Below are 18,589 nucleotides of genomic sequence, written 5' to 3' on the forward strand. Positions count from 1 at the left end.
CAAAGCTTCAAACGGTAGTGAGAGAACAACTGACTGCGGAAGGACATCCATTGCCTTCAGAAGTTACCATAGCATATAATTTTGAAACAAACTCAATAGATTTTAAAGTCATCTCTGCAAAGAAGTCGGGTTTTACATTTAATGAAGCAGATGTATATTCGAATGAAAACTTCAAAGCTATTGCATGGTTAGATAATGACGATTGCTTTAAGAAAATATTTAAATACAGTGACTCAACGATGTCAATAGATGACCTTCGTGGAATGTTACCATCGACATTTACAGTAGAAGGTTCAGCAGGATTGCTTACAAGATTGTCAATTGGTGGTATTTGGTCTCGTGAGAACATTGTTATAAAATCCAGTATAAGTGAATTTGCTGAAGAATCTATATTATGTCTTTCAAACTACATGTATTCGCCGCCGAAGCATTATAGTATAACAAACTTTGTCAGTAAGTTTAACATAAGACTTGTCGAACCTTCTTCAATGAAAGATGTTGTGCTACCCAAAGACGGAAAGGATGGACTCATTATTGAGATGATTTTAATAGCATATTAAATGAGCTTGTTCTTGAAGGTCATTCATGATGAAATAACTGTTGTAGAAGATGTTAGCAATTGTTCAGACATTTTGAAGCGTATCGATGAGATAAGAAAGAAGTTAGATAGACCGCAAAGCGGTGAGGGCGAAGCCCGTGAGAACGCTTATGTTTCATTGACTTTCTCCAGTAACGAGAACTTTTATGAGATAATATTGAAGAGAGATGATTTTAATATGGTGTAAATGGTAGCTTGGGCAGCTTTAGGCGCAATGGGAACAAAAGCATTAGCATTTGGAGCAAAAGCACTTGGAGCTTATGACGCAGTAAATAAAATGAGTGGAGGAAGGTTTTCGAAGACATTAGATGCAAATAAAGGGAAGATTGGAGGCTGGGTTGCAAAGAAGTTAAGATTAAATAAAATAGGGCTCATAAATAAAGCATCCAATTTGGTTGTGACTGAGTCAGAAAATGCTTTAGGAAAGGACGATGAGTTTGCAAAACACGCAAAAGACTTTAATGACCAGATGAAAGGTGAAACAATGCATTTAAATAGAGTCGATGGAACTAAAGAAAATGTTTCTTCTCCACCAGTAGTTCTTCCGTATGGTCCCTATGGAATGTATGGAAACCCTTACGAAAGACCATTTGACCCATTGACTGGTGGAAGTAACTGGTATCATTACGGCCGAAGAAGAAAGACAGTCAAGTTGGAGACAGACGTGAAGAAAGCAACTAAAAAGAAACGAGTGGGGGACAAACTCGCCCATTGTCACTTTTTCATTAACCTTAAACTTATAATTTTCATTATTTTTAATTAACCTTATTTCTTTCCCAATTCCTGATTTATTTTATTCACTTACTATTAAAAGTCACATTTTAATAAAATATAATAATTTATTTATAGCATTTTTTACTATACTGTAATAAAAAATTAATTATAATAAATTAAATGTTTATTAAATCAAATGTTTTCTTTGCAATAATATTTTTAATGTTGAGTAAACAATGTTGGGATCAAGTGTATCATTTTTCAGACCTTTCTGAACAGCTTCAAGCATACTGATGCATTCGACTTTTTTAAATTGTGTCATTTCTTCGAAATCTCTTGTGACTTTTTTGATAACTTTAACACTCTCTCTGAATCCAGACCTTTAATTTGCAACTTAATCAGGAATGAAGGAACAACACTGGAATATAACTCGATGACAAGTTCATCGAGTCGAAGATTTGGTTGTACACCACTTGTATGTGCCGGATACCATTGTGTCAAATTTTTCTGAAATTAACTTTAAAAGTACTAAGTAAGATCATGAGATATAGCAATATATGTTTAAACTAACTTATATTTTGGTTGTACACCACTTGTATGTGCCGGATACCATTGTGTCAAATTTTTTCTGAAATTAACTTTAAAAGTACTAAGTAAGATCATGAGATATAGCAATATATGTTTAAACTAACTTATATTTTGGTTGTACACCACTTGTATGTGCCGGATACCATTGTGTCAAATTTTTTCTGAAATTAACTTTAAAAGTACTAAGTAAGATCATGAGATATAGCAATATATGTTTAAACTAACTTATATTTTGGTTGTACACCACTTGTATGTGCCGGATACCATTGTGTCAAATTTTTTCTGAAATTAACTTTAAAAGTACTAAGTAAGATCATTTATTTTTGCATAATATAATGCCAATATGGTTTCTTTTGATTTTATTTCATTTATAAGCAAATCAGATTTACCCAAAAACTCCACTCCATAAGCGTTCATTTGCTAAATTAAAAAGTGACAATGGGCTAGTCTGTCCCTTTCTCAAAAGAAACCAAGGAAGAGAGTTATAAAGCAATGAATTCAACAGGGTGAAAAAACAGGTGAAAAAAGAGGTGAGATCTCACCACTTCACCTAAATTTATTTTTGTGCTATGTTTTCATACGTGTGAGGGTGGTGATATCATTAATTTTTTATTTTATTTTTATATAAATGACGAAAAGTATTGAGATAACAAACTACAACGGTCATGAGTTCAAGAATTTGTTCTTCGTTCCGCGTGAAAATACATTCTATCAGATACGAGGGAGAAAGGGTAAAGTTAGTTTGAGCGTTTATGAAGGAATGAAGAATGGAAAGTTTATACAAGCATACGATACAAACGGTAAACGTGTTTCATTAGCTTTGTCAAAACTTACATACATTTATTTTGACAGTGACTTTGACCTATATGAAGAAGAAAGTGAGTCAGAAGAATATGAACTGTTATGTGAAGCACAGCAATGGGAGGAGTTGCAATACTTTTGTAAGTGAGAACGTTTATTTTTTCATTAGTGAAGTCGTTTGTGAAAACATTAGTGGTTGGCGGCTTTGTAAATATTTAAGGTTAAGTTAGTGTTGTCATTTGTGTTGTAAAATATACGTTAATGGTTTTGTAAATATTTAAGGTTAAGTGGTGTACGGAGGCGCGCAGTGCCTCAGTACACGACTTAACCATACTAACTAAAATAATATCAAATTTATACTAATTTACTTCAAAATACAAAAGTATTTGACAGCTAAAATTAGTTACTTTAGCAAGCCTATCAATACCCTTTTACGATTATTGCTACTTTTTCGAAATAAAAGTAAAAACAAATTTATACTAATTTACTTCAAAATACAAAAGTATTTGACAGCTAAAATTAGTTACTTTAGCAAGCCTATCAATACCCTTTTACGATTATTGCTACTTTTTCGAAATAAAATAAATTTATTAATCAAAAACCTTTTTTTCTAGTAAAATATAAACGAAATTTTTTACCTTATGAACTTTTGATGGAAATATGCAAATTTAAAATAATAAAGAAAGCCGCGAGCGAAGCGATCGGCTTAGTTCGAAGATTTTGATTCAAATCTTTGCTGATCTGTAATTCGCGGAAGCCGCGAGCGAATCGAGCGGCTTAGGTCTAAGATTTTGATTCAAATCTTTGCTTATATTCCTTAAATTCTTTATGAAACTCGCAACAGTTCCATAAAAAATTTTAAATTCTAAACTGTCGAAATTACCGATCGGTAATCACACCCTTCATGGGTGTGTCACTTTTTACAGGTGTGTCACTTTTAGCTAAAATTACCCCTACTCTCTATTATTTGGGAGTAAATTAACAAATTTGCGAAAATAAGAAAATAGTGATCATAATCCAGGTCATAATATAGATTATGCTAGCGATGCATATGTAAGATCAAGATCAAAGGTATGTTTGCAATTAGTGACCATTCATCTTCCAATTTACACTTTTTATCGGAATATCCAAACCCTGTAATTTTAACATTAACAGCTACAACAACAATATTTTCTAAATTCACAGAGCCATAATTTTTTGAGAGATTCAGAACTTATGGCTAAATGGAGAAAATTATTGCAAATTCATGTTTAGAATATGATTATAATGCATGGCGAAAACAATGAAATTCAAAAGCCCATTGCCAAATTGTGAAGATTAATTGTGAATTTCTCAGAATTAATTTGCAATTGCAAAATTGACAATTTCTTCAAAAAAGTGTACCATATTGAGCATTCTATTAAATTACTAGAGAGAATTTGGTATTATCTATTGAACTCTCACAAAATATGAAACTTTTATATTAACACCCACTAACTCATATATACTCGTTTCTAATTTTAGGATGAAATAAATTGAGTATGGTTTGGCCAGTTTTTTCTCAAATTTATTTTCTATTGAAATTTTTGAAAGAATTTAACAGGTATGAACTTCTGACAAGAGAACTTCATTTTCGTTCAATGTTCGACATCGAACTCGTCAAAAAGATCAACGATTGGAAGGTATCAGAAGATGGTGCTCTCCCCATCTGCATTGGATGCGATGTTGGTGGCTCCGGTCTCAGAGTAAGAATCTCTTCCTTCAACGACAGCGAAAAGTATGTTGACCTCGGTCACGCAAAGGCAAAGTGCACTAAGCAATTAGTTGATGTCCTTGCTGATCTTGAACAGAAAATCAAGCAAGTTAATGATAAATTCGTCTGCCTCGGAGCAGCTATTGCTGTTGCAGGCCCAATCAAGGCAGGTACAGTCATCCTTACAAACTGGCAAGGTGAGCCAGCAGTTCGTACACTTACATTAAAGGATCTTCCACAAAAGATTTTCCCAAAGGACAGATCCGTCTTCTTAAACGACCTTGAAGCCGGTGCTTACGGTGTTATCGCCGCTGCTGATAAAGATATCCTTGAGCAGAACTTCGTTCAGCTCTTCCAGGACAAGGCACCAAAGGGTCCAGTACTTGCTAATGGCAGAACAGCTGTTTTAGCTATGGGATCTGGCCTCGGTGCTGCTCTTGTTGTCAGAACACCACTGCTTAAGAACCCATTAGTTCTTCCAACAGAACTTGGTCACGTTCAAATTGCTCCAAACATGAAGGAACACAAGAACTTCAAGCAAGAGAGAGAACTCATCCAGCACATCTCCAACCACTACTACAAAGGTGAACTTGACCCAGAATACGAAGATATCTGCTCTGGCCGTGGTCTCCCATTAGCTTACCAGTTCTACCACCAGAAGAAGACAGGAGAATTACTTCCTGTTGAACAGATTGATGCTGGTGAAGTTGCAAAGAAGGCTATGGATGGTGAAGAAGATGCTGTTGACGCTCTTAAGGCTCACTACATTTTCTACCTTAGAGCTGCAAAGGCTATCGCTACATCCCTTTCTTGCGAATCATGCGTTCTTTCTCTTGATAACCAGGTTAAGAACCACCCATTTGTTATGAAGATCATGAAAGAACTCGAGGATGAGTTCTATGAATTCATTAGACCAGATTGGATGAACGGTCTTCGTGTTTACAGCCAGAAATCTATCCTTAACTTTAACATTCTCGGTACTGACTATATGGCACATGCTATTGCCAATAAGCCAGAATAAATTATTTACGGTAATTTTTTTCTTTGAGTAAATTATAATTAACTTTCCAAAATACTTTATTTTTATGCGTTTTAGGTATACACATTATTAATGTTATCATAAAACAATCATTAGAGAGAAATTTTGAAAAAAAATATGAAACTAATAAAGTTTGTGAATGATACATATAATTGAATTGATCAATATAGTCAGAATTTTTATGTTTTGTGAACAAAAATGAAGAAAATGGGATAATTTCTAAAAAAAAATACAGGTTAAGTCACAAGTTAATAGTTAATTCTTAATGTATATTGATGTGATAATACCTTCATGAATACCTGTAATTTCAAAATACGAAATGAAACTGAAATTGGAGTTATGTTGAAAAAATTTCTAGAAATCTATGGTATTAAAGAAAATGGTGGCTAATGAAGTCAAATAAAAATCGAATGAATTAAATAATCAAGGATTAAATACAGAAAAGTGCACCTTTAAAAATGTAAAACAATAAAAAGTTATAAATCAAATATTATGCAATATAACTACTAAAAATGAAAAAATGTATGATAAAAAATAGAATTCAGTACTGTAAGTTTTGAAAAGAATCAAATAATTGAATTGAATCAGAGGATTGAGTTGAAATAATGAAAGCAGGTATAAACAACAATAATCTGGATTATCAAAAATTTGTTTACAATATTAATAGCACATAAAAATTTGAATTGAAAAAATTGAATCTTAAAGTGAAAATAGAAAAAAGTTGAAAAAACGGATACATATTTATGCATAGATTCAAATAAATGAATGAATATTGAAATTAAACATGACATGACCAAAAATAAAAATGATGAATAATACTAATTGATATATCCCAGATATAAAAGATTAATTGTAGATTAGAAATAACGAATTATTTTCAAATTGAATTTCACTTATAAAATGAATCATGCACAAAACACAATTTTAAAGATATCATTTACAATAATTTTTAATATTTGAATTAAATCCTAATTTCATAAATCCTCTCAAAAATCGACAACTGCCTTTTACTGAAATTTGAAAAGAAATATATACAAAATATGTTACTGATCTCGAATTACAAAAGGATTCATTTTTTGGAGGTTTTTCTCTCAAAATAATAAACCGCTATTTTATTATTATATATTTAATCAATTATAGTATTTAGAACATTTTTACTCGATTTTTATTTCAACAGCGGCTCTTTTCAAAAATCACAAAAATCTCATATTTAAACCGTTATCATGAATAGCCTCTATATATCGGAAAAAATTTTTCCCAATTTTTGGACGATAGAAAAATCTTTTTGAAATTCAAAAAATGGCTGAAGTTTGTTCTCCTATCTCTAACGGTCGTCATTTCATGGGCCTCACTGATGGCTTTCCAATTCCCCAAACGAAGGTTGGAGCGATCCAGCAGATGCTTGGAGTTCCACTAATATCCAATCATCCTAATACTGTGCCTGTCTATGCGAGAACACAGTATTGTGAAATTAATAATGCTTTCGAGATTGACACTGGCTTAAATGAAAATGGTAGCCCGAAAAATTTCGAGAAGATCTCCGACATGATTATTCAACCACAAGCCATTGGATTAATTCCAGCTTCGGAATGGTCACCTCGCCCAATGACCTTAAAACAAATAAGGGACACATATTTCACTCGTCGCAATGGAACAGCTCGACAGTTCGATCTTAAGTTGTACAATGCCCTATGCATCACAAAAGCGGAACCAACCGCAGCACCATTTATAGGTGTTGAGTGGATCGACTCTAACCATTTTAAAGTCGATGAAAAGGTATTTTCCCTTTTCCTTGGTACCAAATGCGATAACAATGCACTCTTCGACAAGCAAGGCTCTTTTTCCAAATATGGATTTGAGCAAGTTTATAAGGGCGCTAACCCTGTACTGTCAAGGAATCCAACGTGTGAAAATGTAGATGATAACACAGTTAGGATTTTTACTGATCCATTGCATCGCTTTGATCGTGATAACTCATTTAATCGTGTTGAATTGTAATTTATTAACTATTAATTTGTTTGATTTTATATCAGATAAAGTTTATATGTATTTGTTTACTTCTTATTCGTACTCTTTTTGGTCTCTATCTGTAATATGTAAACAAAAGATAAGAAATTAATTATTATCAAATTAAAACAAGAATTTGGCCCTTATTTGAAGGATTTTTACAATATCAAAAATCACACTGATTTCATGAATTTATCAAAATTATTAAATTGCCGAAAAAATAATTTCATCGATTATCTTTATTTATATGTAATTGCCTCGACTTCAAAGTAATAATTACATGGTATTTCCAAAAACAGTCAACTATTTAAAAAATTTAGAAAAAATTAAATTGAACAATTCAAATATAATTATAAAGGATTTTGAAGAGAAAGAATAAAAATATCAATATTACTATTATCTTTTCTCGATTTATATATGCAAAATTAAGCGTTTTAAACATAGTAAAAGGATTTTAATTTAAAATAATTCCAAAGAAAATTCGAATTACCAGTTTTCATTTTCATTTTGGAGGATTTTTAAATCATTTTCATGATTTTGAAATTTTTTTGGAAATCATGAGAAAGCTCACCAGGGTTTATATGTTTAGGTTAATCGAGCAGAGCTTATCTTTCGAATGAAATCAACTTCTATTAATTCGAATTGAAATTACTACACAATCTATTCAAGAACTTCAGAATATTTTATTACTTTGCTGCTTCAAATATCAAATGCGCACATTTTCTTTCGATTTTATAGCATTAATCCTTCAGGAAAAGAGATTGTAACGAAAAAGTTCTTAAACTCTTTACCAACACCACCAAAATCAGGTACCTATCGAATGTAGAGCATAATTCCATACAAAATTGAAAATTAATTTAATAAAATCATGATAAATTTTTACAAACAAAAAAGAATAAAATTGTATTAAAAGTACGGCAAATCATTTGGAAATACGTGTTGATCGGCTTCATCTTCTTCGCTTTCTCTTGGTGAAGTATCCTGAGGAGTTTGCTTATTCGACTGAAATTCGAAATTACTTCCTCTAAGGGTAAAACCGCATCTAGGAGTATATGTATGAGATTTCTCTTCGATGGCTTGGTAGTTTATTAAAGGCTGCGGAATGTTTACTTCGTTTATCGACATTTTTACCATTCTGATTACATCTGTTTGAATTGGCCTAATTTTATCCACTTTTGGATCTTGTGGAACAAATTTAGGTTGAATTGGACGAAATTGGAATGAAAAATCTTCTGTAAGTTGTTTATCTTGAAATGTAAAGTATTGAATTGGTGATGATAGAGGAGAAATGAATGTTCGCGTGTTCTGATTCGAAAAAATCGTTTTGATTTGACTGGTTAAATTTTCTTGAAAAACGTTTGGTTTAGAAACTTGAATTGGCGCAATATATACTGGAGTGTTGTCAACACTAGGTTTATTTTGAAAGCCGTAATTTATGTTGGCATGATTTTGATTTGAATTTGTTACTCTTTCTTTTGGAGGTGGAGTCGCAGCCACATGATTTTTTGCATTGATTTGAGCATCAAGTTCTGCTTTATACGCAGCTTGTTTTTGCCTCCTGGCTTTAATATCCACATCATCCATAAACATCATTTTTTCAACGTATAAAAAGTGTCAAAGATTTTAGCATTCTTAAGGGTACGTTGCAATGATACAGGGTATTGAATATTATCTATTCTATTTGATGAAAGCGATTAAAAAGTGATACATAATTTACTTATCATTGTTGCGGACCCTTACTTTTTTGAATTAATTTATTGAATTTCACATATGCATTATTTCTTCATTTGGATATCATTTTCACATTCCAAGTATATTTTTCCTTTGGCACTAAAACTTTCAGCATCTAAATATTCACTTTATTCGATAAATTAATTAAAATGAGTTAAAATCAACAACAGATTGACTTGCTATTAAAATGACAATTGTTTAAAATCCTATTTAAAAAATATATCATATTTATTTTATTAAACAAACAGTTCGTAATGAGATATAAGAGACAAACACGAAAATAATAATAGTCAAGATCGGAAATTATTTTTTGGAAAGAAAAGTCCAAAATTCAATTAAAAATAAATAATCTTTTAGACCTTTTTTCCTTACAAAAATTATCAATATGGAGAGTGGTTCCTCCATATTCATTTTTATCATTGATATTTGCTCCATGTGAAATAAGAAGTTCAGCTGTTTCTTTATGATTATTATATGCTGCAAAATGAAGAGCTGTTCTCCCTTCTTTATCTTTTTCATTGACATTTGCTCCATGTGAAATAAGAAGTTCAGCTGTTTCTTTATGATTATTATATGCTGCAAAATGAAGAGCTGTTCTCCCTTCTTTATCTTTTTCATTGACATTTGCACCGTGTGAAATAAGAAATTCAGCTGCTTCTTTACGATTATTTGTTGCAGCAAAATGAAGAGCGGTTTCGCCATGGTAATCTTTTTCATAAATATTCGCTCCATGTGAAATAAGAAGTTCAGCTGTTTCTTTATGATTATATCGTGCTGCAATATGAAGAGCGGTTCTTCCTTCTTTATCTTTTTCATTGATATTTACACCATGTGAAATAAGAAGTTCAGCTGTTTTTTTAGTATAATTCATCGCTGCAAAATGAAGAGTGGTTTTACCATTGTAATCTTTTTCATAAATATTTGCACCATGTGATATAAGAAGTTCAACTGTTTCTTTACGATTATGTTTTGCTGCAAAATGAAGGACTGTTCTTCCATCATTATCTTTTTCATTGATATTTACACCATATGAAATAAGAAGTTCAGCTGTTTCTTTATGATTACATTGTGCTGCAAAATGAAGAGCTGTTCTCCCTTCTTTATTTTTTTCATTGACATTTGCACCATGTGAAATAAGAAGTTCAGCTGTTTCTTTATGATTATTATATGCTGCATTATGGAGAGCTGTTCCTCCATATTCATTTTTATCATTGATATTTGCTCCATGTGAAATAAGAAGTTCAGCTGTTTCTTTACGATTACTTGTTGCAGCAAAACAAAGAGGGGTTTTGCCATCGTTATCTTTTTCATTGACATTTGCACCGTGTGAAATAAGAAGTTCAGCTGTTTCTTTATGACTACTTGCCGCCGCAAAATGAAGAGCTGTTCTCCCTTCTTTATCTTTTTCATTGATATTTGCACAATGTGAAATAAGAAATTCAGCTGTTTCTTTACTATTTCGAGATGCTGCCATATGAAGAGCTGTAGTTCCATCATTATCTTTTTCATTGACATTTGCACCATGTGAAACGAAATATTCGCAAAGGGATGGGATGACAAACTTTGCTGAATATATAAAGCATTTGTTAACATCATTAGTTTGATCGAAATAAACTAAAAGTGAATCAAGATTATTATATATCGTGCAATAATCTAAATTGATCATTATATTAAACTCATTCATTAAAAATGTTACAAAATCAATGTTGTGTGAAATAATTGCATATCTCATGCATTCTTTATCTGGTGTTTGATATTTCAAACATTCACTCATGATCTCTTGATTCCCACACAAAAACGAATATCTAAGACATTTTGGAGTGATTTCTGATTGAAATTCCGATCTTAATAATTTGAAACAATCAACAGCTCCATGATAACAACATATTTCAAGCAATGAATAATCTTTCATAGGATTTTGATATAATTCAGTAACAAGACTTTGATTTTTATCAAAATCTTCTCTTTCAGTAAATATGATGAATCTTTCTAAGTCATTATCCATAATTGCTTTATGAATTGTATCTTTTGTAAGAATATCGAGATTTGTTGTGTTAAATTTTTCGAAATCATCAGATTTGTTTAATTTAATTCCATATTCCTTATAATATAGATAACGAATAACTTGAGGAACACTGATATACTCTTTTACATGATAATCATCAGAAATTAGTTTGGCAAGATAAAAATATGATTTTGTATATCGAAAATTATAAGGGATGATATTTAAAATGTCTTCTATAATCTTTTTTAGTGGATATTTCTTTGATTCAATCAATTCTGTTTTGATCTTTCTGAAAATCTCGTTTAATTCTCCTACATTTCCAGTTTTCAGCTGATACAAAGCAATATATAAATCGATGTAGTGTTTATAGATACTTCGCAGCTCACTGTATTTATTTTGGTCATTGTCTTGATCAGACACTAATAAAATGAATTGTGGGATTTCGGAATTTTTCTATCGTCCTAAAAGGACAGAATAAAACATTTCTATATTTTTTGGAGATCTTAACAAAGCTTCCAGATTTTCCAGGATATCAACCAGGTGATTGAAATCCAATTCCCAAACAAAATTGGATCGAAATTGAAATCCCATTATCCAGCAATTTTTTCCCTTTGAAATTTCATTATCCATCAAAAAATTGATTTTTATGAAATTTTATGATATACTATGTCATTTTTACCACTATAAGGACAATAAACTACTATAGGGCGTGTGAAACGACTTTATCTACATCATTAAAGGACGATAGAAGCGATTTTGGGAAGAGTTAGCAATTGGATATATTTGACTATTTTTATGATCAAGAATGACTTTGAATATTAGATTTGGATTCGACCAGAAATGAAGAATTTGCTTGTAGTGGTAAAAATGACATATTGTGTTCATGTATATATTTAGATTTGGATTCGACCAGAAATGAAGAATTTGCTTTTTGATAAAATTTTTGGTAAAAATTATTTGTGATATGGAAATTTTTATGGAATATGTAAAAATTAATGGAGTTCCTGAAATTTCAATATTCATTCAATTGACAATTGATCATGATTTGCCACATTTCGGTTCGAAAGATGGGAAATTGAGGCAAATACAATAGTAACTTTATAAACCATGTGAAAATAATTGAATGAGTTATAAATTCTACCTATTTTAGTCTAATTACGGGTTATTTGATCAAATATAACATCATTCGATGGAGCTATTTGGAAAAAGACGCAAAAATTTCGAATAATCATGGAATAATGCGCATTTGGTAATAATAATTTCCCATAAAATTATTGAATAAAATAAAATTTATACAAAACTCAAAGTATAGATAAGCTAGGATATGTGAAAATTACAGTTAATTTATAAAAATATTTTTAATCGCAAATAAATTTTTAATTTATTCTTTTATATTTGGTAAAGCTGATGGGACGATTACATCACTTGGGATGTCAGAAATTGATTCGATGAATTCTGTTGGTGTAATTCCGTTTTTCGGTATTAATGAAGGATTAAGCTTTTCAATGTCTTTCGGAGTCAAAGAAACCAACTTGCATCTTTCGAATTTCTTCATTATTGATACCAAAACTGATCCTTGGCAATAAGGAGAAATTTGATCGTTGGAATACTTTTGTTTTAGTACATTTTTGAGGTTATTCTTAATGAACTCAATGTTCTTCATATAAATCCATTCTCCTGGGAACATTTGCTTCAATGAATTCAAATTTTTGACTTCAAGTTGGTCATTTTGGAGCCAACTGAGGAAAAGAGAGCGGTCAAAGTATGTGGAAAGGTATCCGTAAACATCATTCAAGAGAACGTTCGAAATCGTCAAATCATCTGCAAGAGACTGGATATTTCGCTGCCATCTTGCGATTTTGTTGTAATCATTAGCGAAAACATTCAACTGGTTGGTAATCTGCTCAAATATGAAGCAGAGTAATTGTTTGTAGGTCATAATCAAAAATAAATTTAATTGATCGCATTTCAAGTTCATTGAGGTCTTGAGATAAGTATAGAGGAAGCAGATGTTGCATGCGAGGTAGAGTAAGCGCTCTGTCGTTGCTTTCTTTCCGATCAAATAAGAAAACATTGAACAGACTTCAATCATGATGTTGTCGATGTCCTTGGAGTTGAATATGAGTGTTTGTTCCCTCATCTTTTGGATTTCTTGGCAAATTATGACGGCAATTAAAGGAAATCTCTCAACCAGCTTATTATGATAAGCTCCGTACGATTTAATATCTCCAGAAGATGAAATGTAAAGCAAATCCTTCTCAAGAAGAGAATTGATCGCTTTGACGTATAATTCGTGTTTTGAGTCGATTTTCTTGTCGTTTAGCTGCAATTTAGCGAGGTATTCATTAAGGGTATCTATATGGTTTTGCGTAATTAGGTCACGCGGGTATTTTGTTAATAATCGCAATAAAATATCTGATTTGATGTATTTATCAGGATCCTTTTCTGTGTATGTGCTATCAATAACTATGGAGTTGATGTTATTACCATATCTTTGCAATACTTCGTCAACTGTGAGCTTTGGTTTAAATTCTTCAAATTCTGCGGGTTTCAGTTCAGCAACAACAATGAAATCACCAATAGAGGATGTGCAGACGCGTTGTACATAGCTTGAAGCCTTTTGGAAAGTAGATTCATTGATTGTTATATGAGAATCCGAAAACTTAATGAACTGATTGTTTTTATTGATAGTATTGACAGAAATGATTACATCTTCTTCCTTATTTCCTTCAAATTGGACTCCGAAAGCAGCATTGAATTTTACAACTTGTTCACGCACTTTGACAGGTTCGGAGTTTCCAATTGCACCTTTTCCTTTCCATGAAACAAATATACTACATGGTAATACTCTTGGAACGATAACTTGCTCAATTCTAACTTCGACAGCTTTCATATGTATTTTTATGAATTTTTTGAAATCCGATATCGTATCATGAAAAAACTAATTTTAATATGCTGACAATGAGTGTCACTTTTTACAGGTGTGTCACTTTTAGCTAAAATTGCCCCTACATGCTGTAAAAAGTGACACACCCGTGAAGGGTGTGATTACCGATCGGTAATTTCGACAGTTTAGAATTTAAAATTTTTTATGGAACTGTTGCGAGTTTCATAAAGAATTTAAGGAATATAAGCAAAGATTTGAATCAAAATCTTAGACCTAAGCCGCTCGCTTCGCTCGCGCAAATTACAGAATTTGGATGCAATACCCCTCAATTCATTGTTGAGAATGCCAAGTCTTTTCAAGATAAAATTATTACAGATTTCCACATTCAAATTTATACAACATTATAAAAATTTATGAATAAAAACTTGATATAAAATAACATTTTTATTTTTACTAAGAAAAAAAAGGTTTTTGATAATAAATTTATTTTATTTCGAAAAAGTAACAATAATCGTAAAAGGGTATTGATAGGCTTGCTAAAGTAACTAATTTTAGCTGTCAAATACTTTTGTATTTTGAAGTAAATTAGTATAAATTTGTTTTTACTTTTATTTCGAAAAAGTAACAATAATCGTAAAAGGGTATTGATAGGCTTGCTAAAGTAACTAATTTTAGCTGTCAAATACTTTTGTATTTTGAAGTAAATTAGTATAAATTTGATATTATTTTAACTCCCTTTGAAAACCTCAATTTTCCATACAGAGGGAATGGAATAGCATCCAATATTCCCTGAGAATGGTTGCGCATTCTCAGTTCCCTCTATATTTCGAACGAAGCTCTCATCGGTCTTTTTTTTTAATACTAAACGTTTTTTTCCCTGTCACTTTTAGCTAAAATTTGGGTTTGCCTGTTATGAATAGGGTTGTTAAAAATATCAAAAATTAGCGTTTTGAAGACACCATGGTGTCTTATAATTTTCCCTTCCTTATTGGCGTGTAGAAATAAATGCGCCAATAGATTGAAGAAGAAGAATTGTTTTTCTCTTAATGAACTTTAATCCTTTTGATATAAGAATATTAAAAACATTAATATAATTTCGATTTCGGAAATTAAATTTCTAAATTTTATGTCGATTTCGGAAATAACAGGATCCCGCATCCAACACGCAACAACAAAACACAAAACACACTTTTTGGTTCTTTCATCGTTTTAATCGTAATTTATGTATTACATGATTTGGATAAATTTTACAAAAATAGAACCTATATTATATTCTTTTCAAAGATTCTTGCAAATCATCAAAAATAATTGTATTTTAAAAACGATCAAATTATCCTTTCATTATTTTAAACTTAAATTAGTTTTTATGATTGACTAAAGCAATCATATTTATTCATCATTAAATAAACAAAAAAATAATATTTGAGAGTTATTTCAAAAAAAACACATTGAATTTATTAATTTGTCTCAATTTCAGTATTATAAATTTTTATAATTTCAATATTTTGAAATACACTTTTTAATATTTCAATATTTATGATATTTCAATGTATTAAGTGGTCTCAAATTGAGCTTCTCAAATATAAGTTGGCCCATTCAAATAATAAAATTAAATAATATTTAAAATAATAAATAAAAGTGATTGAGGTCATAGCAAAACGGCTGTTTCAGTCATTAATTCTTAAAAATAAAAAGGGTAAAAACTAAATACAATGGGTAAAATTCAATAGTGTGTGCTATCGTTCAATTTGAAGGTGTCTTTTGAAACCGCAAGACACATTGAATTTTTGAATGGTGTATTATGGTTTGACAGACACCAATGAAAAAAATAAAATGATATTTATTTTAAATATATAAGATCCTTATATAAAATATAAATATTTTATCGTTTTATTTTCTTGTTTTAGAAATGTTTTTTATTGAAAAATCAATAAAACTAACTCCAAAATAAAATTTTTGATTTAAAGACACTATGATGACACCAGGCAAATCTTCCAAGACACCTATCGTCGGGAATCTAACAACCCTAGTTATGAATTTCTAACCTTTTAGATATGTCAGATTCAATTTTTTTTGAAAAAAATTGAATACATTACATATTTGAGCATAGTGATCTGAATATTAATTTGGTTTAAAGTATTTCAACGATAAGATATAGAACTTACGAGCTATTACGATTTTACACTGTTCAAAGTGATAATAGAACAGGTTTTGTTGCATATTTAAACGAAAAATATCCGAATAAATTATTTCTAAAAGCCAGTTCATCAGGTAAAGATCGTCCTGTTACAAATATTTTCCAAGAACGGGCATATTGGAGATCTCTCAACGTCAAAGATTCGTGGTTTTCCATTGGGTTTCCGGATTTTTATTTCAGATTAGACGCATTTTCATTAACATCTTGTATTTATAACGAATGTGTTAAGGATATTATAGTTTATGGATCGCTTCTGAATAGTACCTTGGAACGAGTTTGTAATTTTTTTGGTGATTATAAAACTTTTTTTAACAGAGCACCTGCTGTGCAATGTAAATCTCTAAAGTTTTATGATAAATACTATTTCTTAAGCCCTTCTCTTAATGATGTCAATACTTATAAATTTCCTATACATAATATAGAGATGTTTGGTGATTTTTATAATGCTGTTGCCAAGCAGATAATATTCTCAGTATGTGGTAACATCCGATACCATTTAAATTTACTTTCTATACAAGTTTTTATTTTAATGTAAGTAAAATAAACAATATAATCTACAAAAATCCTATTTAGCTATTCTAAGACTTTAGTATCTCCAAACTCATCTATAAGCTTTTCTAATTTCTACAATTGTTTAGCATTAATGTAGAAATTGAGTTCTGGATTTTGAATAGAAACTATTCATCTTAATTATTATCAGAAAATTGCTATAGGAATGCTCCTGTAAGATAATTTCAAGTCTATTGGTAGATAATGATTTAGAAATTGATGTGAGTACTGAAATAGTTATAATTGCTTAATCGATTCAATCATTTGTAAGATAAAATCGTTCAAAATAGTATCTGAGCTACCATTTTTGAAATTTGCAAAATTGGGAATTTTTAATTTTGTTTTAATCCAGACAATCTGTAATACACTAATAAAAAATCCATTATTTATGAATTTTGATAGATAAATTTTATTAAAAACATAGTATCAATTATAAATTTACATGAAAAACAAAAAATAAAACAAAACAAATAATATATAAAAGGAATATCATATTTCTGGATTGTCTTCAGGAATATTGCTTGTGTCCGCAAATAATGCAGAAAAATTAGCGTTGGCAGACAAGAAGAAGTCATTTTTGCTGCATCCGAATTTATCTAATGTACCAGGGAACATTGATGAATCAAACAAATCTGTTGGAAAGTTGTTAGAATCAATCATTTGGTTATCTGTTGGCATTCGACCTCTACAGAGCAAGATTGACTTATCTTTCCCGTTAATCAATGCTGTACTAATATTAAATCCTAGTTTCAGCTTTCTATAAAAGGCATTTGTGTCATCAGGAGATAAAACTCTACAAATTAGCTTCATTTCTGCGATTCTCTGGGAATTTCCGTATCACAGTTCGTTTGTTTGTACCAATGATGTGTTTAGTAACAAGAGAATCCAAGAATCGTAGTCTTTTAGCTGATATAATGTAGAATATTGGTATGACACATTGAAATATAAGGCAAAGTTGATATTACCTACCTCAAAATCAAATGAACGTATTGCCTTGTTGAAAATAAGAAAATCTGGTTTCGGAAACTGTTCGTAAACTTGGTCAGTAACAGGAATCAGGCATATCGTAGGCTCATATTGGGCAAATGAAGGAAATCTGATAAACAGGGATAATAATTCTGACCTTTTTGCAATAATTGAGAAATCAAAATATTCTATAACTGTGAATAATGTAAGATTATCCTGCACAAGACATTTCGAAGATGGCGCATATGAATTAACCAACAATGCTAACATCTCGTTGGAATATATTGTGGTATACTCTTTTTTCAATATATCATCCGGGTAAACAGTTAACGATGGAGCTCTCTTCTGAATGACAATTTTGTATTCTGCTGCGTTAATTTTTGTAATGACATCCTTAAAAAATTGAGCGAAAGGATGCTCTCTGTAAGAGACAGAAAGAATAAATAAAGTATCTGGTGGTGTGTAAGTAAAAACATTTACAGAATTAACAAGTCTAGCATACAAAATTATGAGAAAAAACATCCATTTATTTGATGAACAAAAAGAAATTGAAAAAAAAAATCTTCTTGATCATTGAACATCATTACATATGAACTGTATTTTCTTAATATTTGCTTTTATATCGGTAGGCATATCTTATCATGCTTTAAAGCATCTCTTATTCATATGATTTTTTGTTTAACATATATCTCCAACTAAAAATGTCATAGAAAAAGATTCATATGGATCATTTGATTAAAGAATAAGAGTTTTAGGCTTAACCTATACTCCCATA

The 18,589-nt window shown here is 30.6% G+C and overlaps 7 protein-coding genes across 7 annotated transcripts, besides 5 other annotated features; 3 read left to right on the plus strand and 4 right to left on the minus strand.

Moving 5' to 3' along the window:
* Positions 1-557: part of a mobile genetic element that runs on past the window's edge.
* On the plus strand, positions 240-560 carry TVAGG3_0769620 (uncharacterized protein; the record flags this gene model as incomplete). Its single annotated transcript, XM_051245933.1, has 1 exon — positions 240-560. One exon carries the CDS (start codon positions 240-242, stop codon positions 558-560), a length of 321 nt encoding a protein of 106 aa, XP_051092520.1.
* Positions 561-1,287: 727 nt separating this feature from the next.
* Positions 1,288-2,361: a mobile genetic element.
* Positions 2,362-3,036: 675 nt separating this feature from the next.
* Positions 3,037-3,660: a mobile genetic element.
* Positions 3,661-4,320: 660 nt separating this feature from the next.
* TVAGG3_0769650 (glucokinase-2) lies at positions 4,321-5,504 on the plus strand (the record flags this gene model as incomplete). Its single annotated transcript, XM_001302400.2, has 1 exon — positions 4,321-5,454. One exon carries the CDS (start codon positions 4,321-4,323, stop codon positions 5,452-5,454), a length of 1,134 nt encoding a protein of 377 aa, XP_001302401.1.
* Positions 5,505-6,771: 1,267 nt separating this feature from the next.
* On the plus strand, positions 6,772-7,470 carry TVAGG3_0769660 (transcription-initiator DNA-binding domain ibd family; the record flags this gene model as incomplete). Its single annotated transcript, XM_001302399.1, has 1 exon — positions 6,772-7,470. The coding sequence occupies one exon, from the start codon at positions 6,772-6,774 to the stop codon at positions 7,468-7,470; it is 699 nt and encodes a 232-aa protein (XP_001302400.1).
* Positions 7,471-7,947: 477 nt separating this feature from the next.
* Positions 7,948-9,072, minus strand: TVAGG3_0769670 (uncharacterized protein; the record flags this gene model as incomplete). Its single annotated transcript, XM_001302398.2, has 1 exon — positions 8,386-9,072. The coding sequence occupies one exon, from the start codon at positions 9,070-9,072 to the stop codon at positions 8,386-8,388; it is 687 nt and encodes a 228-aa protein (XP_001302399.1).
* A 469-nt stretch (positions 9,073-9,541) lies between these two features.
* TVAGG3_0769680 (ankyrin repeat and SOCS box-containing protein 4 family) lies at positions 9,542-11,215 on the minus strand (the record flags this gene model as incomplete). Its single annotated transcript, XM_001302397.1, has 1 exon — positions 9,542-11,215. The coding sequence occupies one exon, from the start codon at positions 11,213-11,215 to the stop codon at positions 9,542-9,544; it is 1,674 nt and encodes a 557-aa protein (XP_001302398.1).
* A 1,381-nt stretch (positions 11,216-12,596) lies between these two features.
* TVAGG3_0769690 (uncharacterized protein) lies at positions 12,597-14,108 on the minus strand (the record flags this gene model as incomplete). Its single annotated transcript, XM_001302396.1, has 1 exon — positions 12,597-14,108. One exon carries the CDS (start codon positions 14,106-14,108, stop codon positions 12,597-12,599), a length of 1,512 nt encoding a protein of 503 aa, XP_001302397.1.
* A 91-nt stretch (positions 14,109-14,199) lies between these two features.
* Positions 14,200-14,227: a mobile genetic element.
* A 753-nt stretch (positions 14,228-14,980) lies between these two features.
* Positions 14,981-15,010: a mobile genetic element.
* Positions 15,011-17,273: 2,263 nt separating this feature from the next.
* TVAGG3_0769720 (uncharacterized protein) lies at positions 17,274-18,383 on the minus strand (the record flags this gene model as incomplete). The annotated part of the gene is made up of 1 exon (XM_001302395.1): positions 17,686-18,336. The coding sequence occupies one exon, from the start codon at positions 18,334-18,336 to the stop codon at positions 17,686-17,688; it is 651 nt and encodes a 216-aa protein (XP_001302396.1).
* Positions 18,384-18,589: the final 206 nt, after the last annotated feature.

Source organism: Trichomonas vaginalis, chromosome III, assembly GCF_026262505.1.
Source record: "Trichomonas vaginalis G3 chromosome III, whole genome shotgun sequence".
NCBI classification, from domain to species: domain Eukaryota; phylum Parabasalia; order Trichomonadida; family Trichomonadidae; genus Trichomonas; species Trichomonas vaginalis.